The 12685-nt window shown below is 39.7% G+C and overlaps 2 protein-coding genes across 2 annotated transcripts in view; one reads left to right on the top strand and one right to left on the bottom strand.

Moving 5' to 3' along the window:
- Ns4 (Nucleostemin 4) overlaps positions 1–12685 on the bottom strand; it is a 515404-nt gene that overhangs the window by 411145 nt on the left and 91574 nt on the right. The gene's annotated exons all lie outside the window — the stretch shown is intronic.
- Positions 1–12685, top strand: part of LOC135702991 (uncharacterized) — a 368382-nt gene that overhangs the window by 319371 nt on the left and 36326 nt on the right. The window contains exon 10 of the mRNA XM_065224074.1: positions 7154–7333. Within this exon, the coding sequence (XP_065080146.1) occupies positions 7154–7333 (180 nt within the window). The remainder of the gene's footprint in view (positions 1–7153; positions 7334–12685) is intronic.

Genomic DNA, 12685 nt, shown 5'->3' with positions numbered 1-12685 from the left:
TCATAGGAGTTGTGTTCCTCAGAAATTCCCAAGAGTTTTCAATAAAATTTACTTATAATTCAATTCAGGGTCACTTTTGGACACTATTTTTACAACTATAAGTCACTATTAAGTCACTTATTTCTTTAACATGGTCACTAAAATCACTATTTTTGACAGCAGTGATGGCTACCAGCCCTGTAGTCAAAATATTGTAAACGGGCACATGCATCTACCAGCATGATATTTCTGGAGCAACTGAATTTCGAGCTAGTTGGTTGAGCTGGTTGAGCTAGTGAACTAGCATATATGTAAACATGAGTGTGAAAATTCAACTCACTTTAGAATAAATCCACTTTTGACTAAATTGAGTGAACTCGACTCAATTTTGAGTCGGTCTGATCGATCGTGTAGGTACATATAATGTTGATTTATCAATTTATAAGCTACAGGAGAAGTATATTCAAATCAACACTCATCGGTTGTTTACATATATGCTGGTTCACTAGCTCATCTAGCCTAACCGGATTTATCAATTTAGTAGAGCAGGAGAGCCCAATCAACACTCAATTTCCCAAGGTATCGATGGAAAGTAGCATGAAAACCAACCCAAGCACAACACGCTTGCTGCGATTTTAGCACCCTAAATGTAGCTAATGTGACTTTTAACATGCTAATCCAATTTGAATTGAAGTTTGTTCTTTATATTGCTGAAAATCGTTCGTTAAATTAGACTGTGTTTCGATGAAAATTTTGATTGTCTGTTAAATGCATCAGAAGCAAAACGATGAATCATTATGCCAAGCGATCCATATGGATTGGAAAGCCTTCTCCAATACTCATTCAAGCCGTGCAACACCCAGAAACAGTCTATGGAGAGTCCAGTGAAGAGAGATAAAAACATTCCGAGAATTCTAAAAATAGCCCAGTCAGACTGAATTCAACAGTGCTTCAGTTTATTTATGTTGCATTTCTTGGATTGCAAGCAGCGTTCGCTTTAAGTGTGCGGGTGATGCAGCTTTTATGTATAGGGTAGCCGTCCCCACTTCGAACCAATTATCGGCGTTATAACTTGTAGACTCTGCTGGTGGGTATGTATGCCTAGCGAAGGAACAGTTTCCCTATGCGTACGGATATGCGCCTCGAGTGGAAACCAAAACAGCATGCAATTACTCAACGTCTTCCTTCCTCCTATGTATGGGTATTGCATTTTATATGGTAGGTCCATCCCATCCGTTGCGTTGTGTTGTCATTTCTAGTAGGTACTGATTCTTGATTTCGATTCATACACTCGCCGTATATCGTGGAATGAGGCAATGCGTTTTGTTACTTCCTATATTATCTTTTTATGTTTTTCCCAATTTTGTGTTTCTGTTGGGTGCGCAGTTGGGACTATATATATGGCTTTGGTTTATCTCTAACTTAAATTGAATAATCAAACTGCGCATTTCTGGTTAATATTGGCGTTGCGCAAACTGTTGGAAAATATCACCGACTTCTTTATTCCTTATTTTTTGGCCTCTTGGTAAAACTGGGGCTTTCCGAATTGTGGCTTCTAAATTTCAAGAAAACTACATTTGACAACAAAATAAAGACTTATATATTTTAAGAAGACCGTAACAGAAAGCATACGACCGTGTCTAATATTATTTTTGAAAACAAAATTTATTCCAAACTCAGTAAAATATGCTGCTTACGTTGTGATAAGATTATTGCAGATGGAAGTTGAAGAAGCAAAATGTTGATTCAAGATGGTAACAGATGGTGTAGACCTAATGCAGGACGAGGCAACTGGGTATTAGGGTGATGCAAAATTTCGATTTTGCTTCATCAAGCTCAGTCGATTCTTAATCGGCTTCTGATTATTCTCCCAAAATTTGAGTTCATTATTACATAAAATGTTAATAATTAAAAACTTAATTTAAAGGAGTAACCATACAAAACGGTCCATATCTCTAAAACTAGAAATAGAAAATTTGTACTTTCAATAAGGTTCCGTATTTTATGTTTTTCTACAATTTCGTCCAAAAATGTATCCGTGAAAAAAAAGTGGAAAATTGTGAATCATAATTTGGTATTTTGGTTTGTTTTATTATCCATCATTTTGTTGTTATTGGATTATACCTTACCTTACCAATCAGACTAAGACCTTGTTGTCCTCTGCTGTCCGAAGAATTCGTCTCCACTCTACTCGATCCATGGCCACACTTCGCCAGCATCGTAGTCTGCGAAGGGTCCGCAGGTCGCCTTCTACTTGGTCGATCCACCTTGCCTGTTGCGCGGCTCTTCTTCTTGTTCCTGTTGGATCGCTTTCGAGAACCATTTTCACTGGGTCGTCGTGCGGTATTCTTACGACGTGCCCAGCCCACCGTAGTCGCCCAATTTTTGCAATGTGGACGATGGATGGTTCTCCCAGCAGCTGGTGCAATTCGTGGTTCAGTCGCCTCCTCCACGTTCCGTCATCCATCTGTACTCCACCGTAGATGGTACGCAACACCTTCCGTTCGAAAACACCAAGGGCGGTTGGTCCTCCACGAGCATAGACCAGGTCTCGTGGCCGTAGAGGACCACCGGTCTAATCAGCGTCTTGTAGACAGTAAACTTCGTGCGACGGCGAATTTTATTTGACCGTAGCGTCCTATTTGAATTTCTCTGCTGGTATCATTTTCGGCGGTCACCAGTGAGCCCAAATACACGAACTCATCGACCACCTCGATTTCGTCACCGTCAATCTGAACTCGGAGTGAGAGGCTAACATTGTCTTCCCTAGAACCGCTTCCTTTCATGTATTTTGTCTTTGATGCGTTGATGGCAAGTCCAATCCGCCAAGCTTCAGCATGCAGTCTGATGTACCTTTCCGCCATCGTCTCAAAGTTCCGTGCCATGATGTCAATGTCATCGGCGAAGCCAAGCAGCTGGATGAACTTCCTGAAGATCGTGCCACTCGTGTCTATCCCAGCTCTTCTGATCACACCTTCTAACGCGATGTTGAATAGCAGACACGAAAGTCCATCACCTTGCCGTAACCCCTTTCGAGATTCAAAGGGACTCGAGAGTGTCCCCGATACTCGAACAACGCACATCACTCGATCCATCGTCACCTTGACCAATCGCGTCAGTTTGTCCGGAAATCCGTACTTGTGCATAATCTGCCATAGCTGATCTCGATCGATTGTGTCGTATGCGGATTTGAAATCGATGAACAAATGATGTGTGGGCACGTTGTATTCGCGGCATTTCTGCAGAACCTCCCGAATCGCGAAAATTTGGTCCGTGGTAGCACGGGCACCCATGAATCCCGCCTGGTTTTGCCCCACGAACTCTCTTGCAAATGGTGACAGGCGGCGGCATAGAATTTGGTAGAGTACCTTGTAGGCAGCGCTCAGCAGTGTGATTGCGCGGTAGTTGCAGCAATCCAACTTGTCGCCCTTTTTGTAGATTGAGCATACGACACCTTCCATCCACTCCTCCGGTAATATCTCCTCCTCCCAAATCTTAGCAATTACCCAGTGCAGCGCTCTAGCCAATGCTTCACCACCGTATTTTAATAGCTCACTTGGTAGTTGATCTACACCAGTTGCTTTGTTGTTCTTCAGTCGACCGATCTCCTCCTCAACTTCTTGAAGATCAGTATTTATAATACTTCCGCCAAGAGATACACGTACCGTTTCAAATCACCCCTGTGTACCTTAACCTATCAAAACATTGAACAGGTGAAAACCGGTACACGAGCTTTTGCTCTGACTTTGAAATTCAATGACTGAATCCCTCTTATTTTCAAGTACTGTTGTACAAAGCACCTACTTATTAGAAACCAAACGTTTGATTTGAGAAATGTCACAGTATTCCCAGGTAACAATTTGATGCTTAGCAAGTGTTGGTTAATCGTTTTTAATTCAGCCTTAGATTGAATAATTGTACATGTACATGGACCACGTTAACCTTTGTTCAGCTTTTAAACATCTTAATCTGATGATTTCAATCAGCCAAAAGCTTAACAGTAATATACATTATAAGCTTTTTAAGGCATTAAATATCAGTCTTTTCCAACCCTTGTTCAGCCTTCTAGTTTTATTTCAAAAATAATAATGGAAGACCGCTCCATATCTTATGCATTTATATGGAACTGATTTAACTTGTTGTTGACTAATTGGATTTACATATTTATATTGTTAATACAAGTCTAAAAATTACCTTTGCATTTCGGGATTCGAAGCGGCAGTCGCTGATTCACAGACGTCAACCATATCTACTGAACCATTTATGCATATGTGTTGCAAAAGTTATGATCATTAAGTTGAAGCACGTCAAATTTAATAACAGACAAAACACAAGAATACAAATGTTAATACTTCCGACGTCGTCGCAGCCCACATCTACCTGGAGATATTCCTGAAAAATCTCCTATTCCTTGTCTCTACTGCTGCCACTGCTTGTAATTAGAAAGGTAGGCAGTGAATTTAGATAAACTAAAACGCCGGAAATGCAACTAGTGACACAGACACTGACGACATTCAACAAATCAAGCTATCAAAATATGTGGAATGTATTGCTGATTTGTGGAGTTGTGTTAAGCTTAAATAAGGCTTGTTCAATCTTAAGATCAGCTAACTTATTGAGGTTGGATTATGGGGATACAAGTTGCTTCATGCACTACTAATCAACTATATGTTCATCCTGATGTTAATCAGCTTTGCACCCCTCAAATCAACCAATAATCAGCTTCTGTTCTTACTGTTCCGCTTGAATTGTTACTTGGGTTCTATTTTGCATCATTCTATCAACATGATGTAAACAACATAATGATGATGCATGATCATTTTATGTTAGGGTTGGAGAACAAAGAGGTGCAAACCCCGCATGATCGTTATACCCCTTCCTCCCCTACTTCTCTGACATATGAACCAACATTTTGTTCAATATTTAAAGTGCCGGCTTCTGATAGGGAAAACAACTGCCTGTTGCGTTATCATAAAATGCAACCTTCACTCTCTTCTCTGCTTCAGAGACCTAATTTAAAACTAACGATGGAGCTACTGAAAGAAATTAACGTATTTTTTGGGAATTGTTTTATCTCACAGCATGCATGGCGTTTTTGAGGTAAGGTGCAAATCAACAACAAATGTGTGACGAAATAGTGTCAGTTCCTATTGTAGTCGATGTCGATGTCGAATTTAGTGCACATTGATCACAGAACAATAGCTCAACATTGATCAACTAAATGTAGTTATGTAGGGAAAATTCTGTCAACTCTTAACCATTGCATTAAATTTAAATACATTATCTAATGCGTAAGATGAACGGTGGTATGATTATGCTAACATGAATTGTGGCGAGTTTTGAACCATAATCGAAACAATGAAATACTTGAAAAATTTAGGATAAAGTATAATGGTAAAAAATGCATGATAAATATCAATTTTGCGTAGTTCTATCGAAGTTCTACGTCATACTGCGGTCGTACCTAGGACACAACCCTTTATTCTTTTTTATTACCTTCAACTTTTTCTCAGATGTAATGATCAATCCCATGTTATGATTTTTTTTTATATATAACCCATTTTTTTTTGAATAACCCCTTTTCAAAAGTTACTCTTGAAAAAAAAATATTAAGATGAACCATGCAGCAGCGAGCATGTGAGCAATGTTTCATTCAAATCGGAAGGAGTCGAGACAAAACTGACATTTTTTTAGCGTTTTGGGCTGGAAATGCTCTAAAAGGAAAAGGCGACAACTGGCTTCTTACTCTTTTATCTCTATATGTATATATATATATCTATCTCTATCTTACGCATTTCAAATCGGCCAATCACGAGCTGGTTCGCGTTTGACAGAAAAGTGGTTCGTTTTCGCCCCCGTATTGTCGTCTCTTCCTCTTAGGAAATGCTCATCTGTCAAATTGAAGTGAAAATTCACGAAATGGAATACAGCCTAGGATTGCCTCGATTTTCAGGTAATTTGAGAATCCCTGCACTCAAAGATAAATTAAATCAAAAAAGCTTAAAAAGTATACAGATTCTCGCTTCACCTTATTGAGTCCGAGCCATGATTATTTCCGCAGTAGTTTTTGTTTATTAATTTATTTAATAAGGCTCAAACGAATTAACTTTACAGAGCCGAAGATTCTTGGTCACTATACAATACATCTTAAAACTATAGTCAAAAGGAACAACACAATAAACACTTTATCTTCCGCTATCCAAAAAGCCTCCTCCATCAGAACTGGAGCCGCTTCCAGTAGTTACATTGTATGGCGGTTACGCCAACGAGGGTCAGAGCGCGTCCATTACAGCAATGGACGCAAAACAGCACTCACACACTCATCGCGAAACGGTTGCTTTCCAAAGTCGACGACGCATCGACTGAAAGAACTGCTGATGAAGAACAATGAGGAGGACCACACAATGGTTGCTGTCGAGAAAACAGACGATCGCGTGGCACACATCAAGAGTGGCCTGCTTTTGTCGACAGCCGAGTGAACACTGAACTTCGGCAGTTGTCATGCATGATTTAATTCAAAATAATATTTCCAGTATTAAATTTTATTCTTTTTGAATATTATATACCATCAAAAAAGGTTAAAATTCAATCAAAAATTATTAAAATAGAATTAAAAATGATTAAAATTTATTCAAAAAAAAAATAATTTTACATCTAATCAACCATGATCAAACTCAGTTTAATATCAGATGATTAGTTTTTAGAAAGAGAGTATTTATTTTTAATCATTCGATATGATTATACTGAGTTTAATGTCAAATTGATTAAATTTCAAGCAAAATGGGAATAGTTTAATTTATCAGTGTGGAGAAGCACTGCTAAGCATTCCCTGCTGCAGCAGCTATTCAATTGAACAATTTCCCACCGATTTCCCGTATCGTAGCTTTTCACCGCTCCCTACATACATTATCTTCGGGTTCCAGCATAACCCGAACCCGAGCACGATCCACAATCAGCTTCGGAAAGCTCCGAACTGCACCATCAGTTTGTCTTTTTCTCGCACGCGCGCAATAACCATCACCAAAAAACACCCCCCTCACTCACATTGCACATTTCCCACCCCACTGACCGTCCGTTGAATCGAATATAGAGGTACATATTATGCTTATACCCGCTTCTGTTATGCTTATCGTTTTTCTTTTCGTTTCGTCCCTTTCTCTCTCTATCTGTTTAGCGCTCGGCTGCGAGTTGCCGTCGCCGATTCCGCCGCACATGACGCTGGTCCGTCGTAGCGAGTACCGAGCAAAGTACGTCTGTGATCCCTTGTATGTGTTTCCCGACACAGCTGAGCCCAGTCGTGAACTAGTCTGCACCGCCAAGCACACGTGGAACCGACCGTTGCCGGCCTGTGTAGGTAAGTCCAACCACAAAACTAAAATTCATCACCAACCATTCCTGCCGACCATAGAGCACGCTTGCCACCACCCTAGCAACGATAAAGCAACAACGCGTTGCGAAGGGAAAGGGAATATCCTCGCAGATGGTTCGTTTGATCCTTTTCGAGACCTATGTGCCGCTGAGTGTGAGACGAAACGGTTCAAGTGATTGTGGAAAAACGAGTGCACGGACCTCCAATGAGTATATTGTGAACGTAAAGAGTGCTACAACGTGTGTCGATTGACCAAGGTAAATAGCTAGAATCGCCGTGGTCAATGGCTTTTGTGAAATGTGTGGGATTAGCTGTACCGAGCAACTGTGTGACAGTCAATGGCGAAATGTCACGGTGTAGGAAATGGGTCATTAAATATAGATAAGATCTTGCTCGCGTAAAGGGAAGATGTCGCGTGGTTGATTTTCCGTATACCCATCTGTCTTTCACATCGCAGGCCGAGGCCAGGAAGGGAAAGTTCATGTATTGGTGTGTGACAGTTCGTGTTGTTCTATATGGTTCTGTAGGAGAAAAAAAAACGGTGCCCGTCGCGACTCGAGGGGATTTACAAAACTCTGATGGATGGGAGTGCACAAAGCGGATAATGAAAACGGATTGCGTGATTCATTCAGTGCCATCATCTACACAGTACACAGTGTGTTGTTTTGTATTGCGAGCATCAAGGATAGCGTGCGAAGCGAGGATATACCTGCCTAGTGTATCGTTGTGTCGTGATCTTTGTTTATTTCGAGTTAAATGGCTACAACAGTAGACTGGCCCAAAAGTGCCAAACGAGCTGAAACCTTCAGAAAGTGGTTTTCTCACCTAACGGCACAATTCTGGGGGGGGGGCGTTCAAAAATACAACCATCTAAATTTGGGCCAGTCTACTGCAACAGTAGTGAAGGAGGGAATATTCCATGATGATCGGTTTATGCCGCTAAACTGCCCGAGAAATAAACATTTACCGACGATGTAAACTTTGGTCTCCTGCATTTGGTGGGTGTTAGTTTGATTTACTGAAAGGTTCAGCATCGGTTCTCGACAACGGAAATAAAGTTAATTATATTTCTTCGTGCTTGGAATGATGAAATTTTCCTTAGTACGGAACCCCAAATATTAAGTCTGAGATTTAAAATAAACAACAATTGCACATAGTTTCGGAAATTTGTCAAGTCCAAAATAGTTCAAGATTTTCATAAATGATTTCTTAAATAAGTCCTTAGCCATGATTTTTCGATGTCTGATGCTGATATCCGACATTTTGAATATTGTTCTTGATTTTAGAAGCTTTAAAATTTGGGGATTTTTTACCAGTTTGGGATCTCCAAGATGTCATACCTCTCACAGGTGCACTTTTCAGAAATTTCTGGTTTCATAATCTTGAACAGTTTTCTTAGACCAGGATCTTCAAATTTGTTACCAATCATAGTATCAGAATCTTGATTTTTTCTTAATCTTGGACTTGAATTTATGTTTACGAAATCTTGTACAATTTTAAAATTCTGAATTAACTAAACTATTTCTATGGACTAAGTCTCAGCATGAGAATAGCTTTGGAAATTTCTTATAGATTTCCTTAGGATATTTATAAAATGGCTTTAAATATTATTTTTTGTATTATACTGACTTTAATAAATTTTAGGTCATTCTTGACTTATCCGGAGATAAGATTTGAACTCGTGACCTTTAGCGTGAGAGGTAATTTCAGGATTCCTCACAATAATATTATAAAATTAATGATAAATGATTCTCTCCAGTATGTCCTAGAAAGTTTCTCGAGAGATCTAAGTAGGTCGCGCTGAAGAAGTGACGTGTTTGAATTTTGCTTCCGTGTTTATGTGTTTTGAATTAACAAATTGTGAAGTTTCTTGATTACATGTGTTTTTGCGTATTGAAATTATTAGATCTGATAATGGATTAAAAGTGCAGTTCATTGGGAGCTGTTAGAACTGAACGGAAACGAGGAACTGAAAGGGATTGTGGGTCAAGTGGGCGAACATCCGTAAGGTTCATTGTGACAATGCTGCAATGACGATGCGTTTATTTCGATGCACTTCTTCCCGAGGCCAGCATGGGGAAACCGAGGGGGGCGACACATCTAAATCTCAATTATGGATGCTCAACAAATTTCACACTAGCGAATCAATCTTCGATAAATTTTCTTTCATTTCTTGCATCTACTTGCATAGCACATCATATTTTTGCAGGAAATCTTCAGAATCGTCATCAATCTTCTTTCTATCTACTCAGCGTGCGCGCAGCTAACCACAGCAAACCTCAACTTTTTCTGCATCGTAGATATAGACGCCCCCCACCCCACCACCTCGGGGGAAACCTGTTTTATTATTATCAGTATCAAGGAGATGGAGCTCCATTTGGGAGAACAATTATTGATCTTAAGCTTAGAAATCACGAGGAGGCTGGCTAATTACAGATTATTCGGTTCGAGTTCCTTAATATTTGTATTATATTTCTATCAGTATTCATAAAAACTTTACTAAATTATGTCCCAGTATAAGATCGTGGGTTTACTCCCAAGCTCCTCCAAAATAAAACAGTTACTATGGTCGTATCGCCTGCTTAAGTGAAGCCTGACCCCTCTCCTACTTAACTATCCAACTCCATAACATCTATGAGGGCGTCGGTGAGTCGCTGGCCTACCGTTAAGTAGATGTTACACCAACAATATCCTTCCTTTCCCCGTAACGATGAAGATGGCCGTGGCCAGCAACGGTTATTATCATGTTTTTCCTATTCTGAATTCGGATTTGAAAGCTATTCACTCCCAAATAGTTATTCTTAAGCAATCAGAACAAGAACTAGAAAGTTTCTCTATAACAGATTTGAAATGCTGTGCAGAATACTTTGGGAATTCGCTCCAAAATATTCTGGAAATTCACTCTACAGTTATCTTCGTATTTCCAGAGATCTTTGAGATTTGGGCGTAATTGCATTTGTGAACAAACACGTCAATCGCTGATTTCTCGCGAATAAAAGAACAATCTCGTGAACAAACTATACCAAATAATAGAGGAACCATTCATCTACCTCCTTGTCTTGTTAGTTTTTGAGATTGAGCTTCAATTCGCGTCAAATGAAGTGTTTGTTTACAAAAGCAATTACGCCCTAATGTCGAAGTTCTCCGGATTTGTTATAATGCTCGCGAGAATTTACTTTAACTTCTCTCCTTAAATTTTTGTAAAATTTCCTAGAAATATTCCTAAGAAATCTTTGGATATGCCCTTTAGAATTTAGAAAGTATTCTTCCAAAATTTCCTTGGATTTCACATCAGAATTGCATGTGAAATTTTCTCAGAATTGTCTGAATTCCGCAAAGAGTTTTATTAGATTATATTTAGAATCACGATCTTTTGGCTGCCGGCGCCGGTTGTGTAGTGGCAAGCCTTACTGCTTTCTCATCCCAATGGGTCTGGGTCATTGGTCCCGGCCCATGCGTATTGAATGGGTGCGATATCCTACGCAGGTGTGGAAGCTGCCTTCCTGCACATTCGATTGCCGTCAATGTGTCCGTCGGTGATTGGCACTGAATTGCGGAACAGAGAACGACGTTAAATAAAGGATATGAAGATCTTTTGGAATTATTATCCATATTCAATTGGAACTCTCCTCAGAATTATCTGATTGATTGTTTGATTGCTTGATTAATTTTCAGATATTTTTAGCCGTAGATGATCATTACGAGGAGTGTTAGAATTGTATTCATATCATCATTAGGCTTGTCGAAATGTGTTCAGAGTTGCTTTTGAATTCCATGGAACTCTACTTTTCTTCTTCTTATTTCGTATTATTACGTCCCTACTGGGACTTTACGCCAGCCCTGAATATATTTGTCGGTACCTGTACCATTTTTTCCATTAGTATAATTGTGTGGCAATTACAATTATACTCCAACGGCGCCGGTGGTGTAGTGGTAAGCGTGATTACCTCTCACCCCAGCAGGCCTGGGTTCAATCCCAGTCGGCGCCGCCGGGATGTTCTGAGGCATAACATCTCTGATCACGCCTTCCTTCGGATGGGAAGTAAAGCCGTTGGTCCCCGGTTCATGAGTTGATGGGTCGATAGGTAGGGTCCAGGTGTGGGAGCTGCCTTCCTGGCACGTCGGTAGTATTGGTGCTCAGCACGGAAAACAAGATCGACGGAAAAAACAAACCAAAGGAAAAAAAAAAAATACAATTATACTCTATGCCCAGGGAACTCAAGAAATTTAAAACCCTAAAAAATCCTAGACCGGGAATCCTCCAGCCACCTTCTAAGGATCTTGCTTTGTAGCTGCGCCTTTCTAAGTTGGGTTGACCTATAATCATATGCTTCAAGAGCATTCATTGAATCGTATTTAGTTCGATAAAAAATCCAGAGAAAATTTCAATTGTCTTCTTAGGCTATGTTCCATTTTCCATTTGGTAAATTGTCACTTACATTTGACGCTTCGAAAATAAATTATAATCAGAGTTGGTTGGAAATGCTATCTAACATGATGCTTTAGTGTGATAATTGAATAGCTAGAGAATGATCTTTAGAAGAGGGTAGGTGGATAGTTCCGTTAGAGTACGGCAGTATGAAAATTGAATAGAAGTTGAAAATGAGCGAAGGGCCATTAATGCGAAAGTCATACGCACACCTTTTGCCTAACCTGTACGATGTACGCGGAGAATTGAAGTATGACTTTAAATCTACAGGCAAAAAGTGTGCGCCCGCCTTTGCTCATTACTGTCTGCGGCTGTTACACAATAGTTGGGTAAAGATGAACATTTCAAATGGTCCTATCTCCTTTGGTCGATTCGGCTCATCGACTTTCTCTTTTGATAACCACTGCTATGCAAACAGACAACTTCTATTCAATTTTCATACTGCCGTATTCTAACGGATCTATCCACTAACCCTATTCTAAGATCATTCTCTAGCTAATAAATTATCACACTAAAGCTTCATGTTAGATAGCATTTCCCACCAACTCTGAAAATCGCAAACTTCGCGTATGAAGTAACATAAAACACTTTGAATATAAATTATAATGTTTGAAAATCCCTCTGTTGTTCATCATCCGGTTTTCGAGAAGGTGTTTGTCAAAGTTGATTCCTGGTCTGTCAAAAATAAGTCTGGTACAATAGCAGGTTTATTTGAAAATTTTCCATCTGTCAAATGTAAGTGAAAATCAGAGTGGCCAGACCTACTGATTTATCGGTAGTCCTACCGATTTTCGGGATGCCCACCGATTCACAGACGAAAGGTTAAAAACTACCGATTTTTCACTTTTCCTACCGAGAATCACAGATTTTTAGAAATCTTGAAAAATGTTCAATACCTACAGTTGTGT

The sequence above is a fragment of the Ochlerotatus camptorhynchus genome, unplaced genomic scaffold (genome assembly GCF_037179485.1).
Source record: "Ochlerotatus camptorhynchus isolate MF236.1 unplaced genomic scaffold, CSIRO-AGI_Acam_v1.1 ptg000204l, whole genome shotgun sequence".
Taxonomy (NCBI): domain Eukaryota; kingdom Metazoa; phylum Arthropoda; class Insecta; order Diptera; family Culicidae; genus Ochlerotatus; species Ochlerotatus camptorhynchus.
The sequence above is the reverse complement of the archived record's forward strand: the minus strand, read 5'-3'. Positions and strand labels throughout refer to the sequence as shown.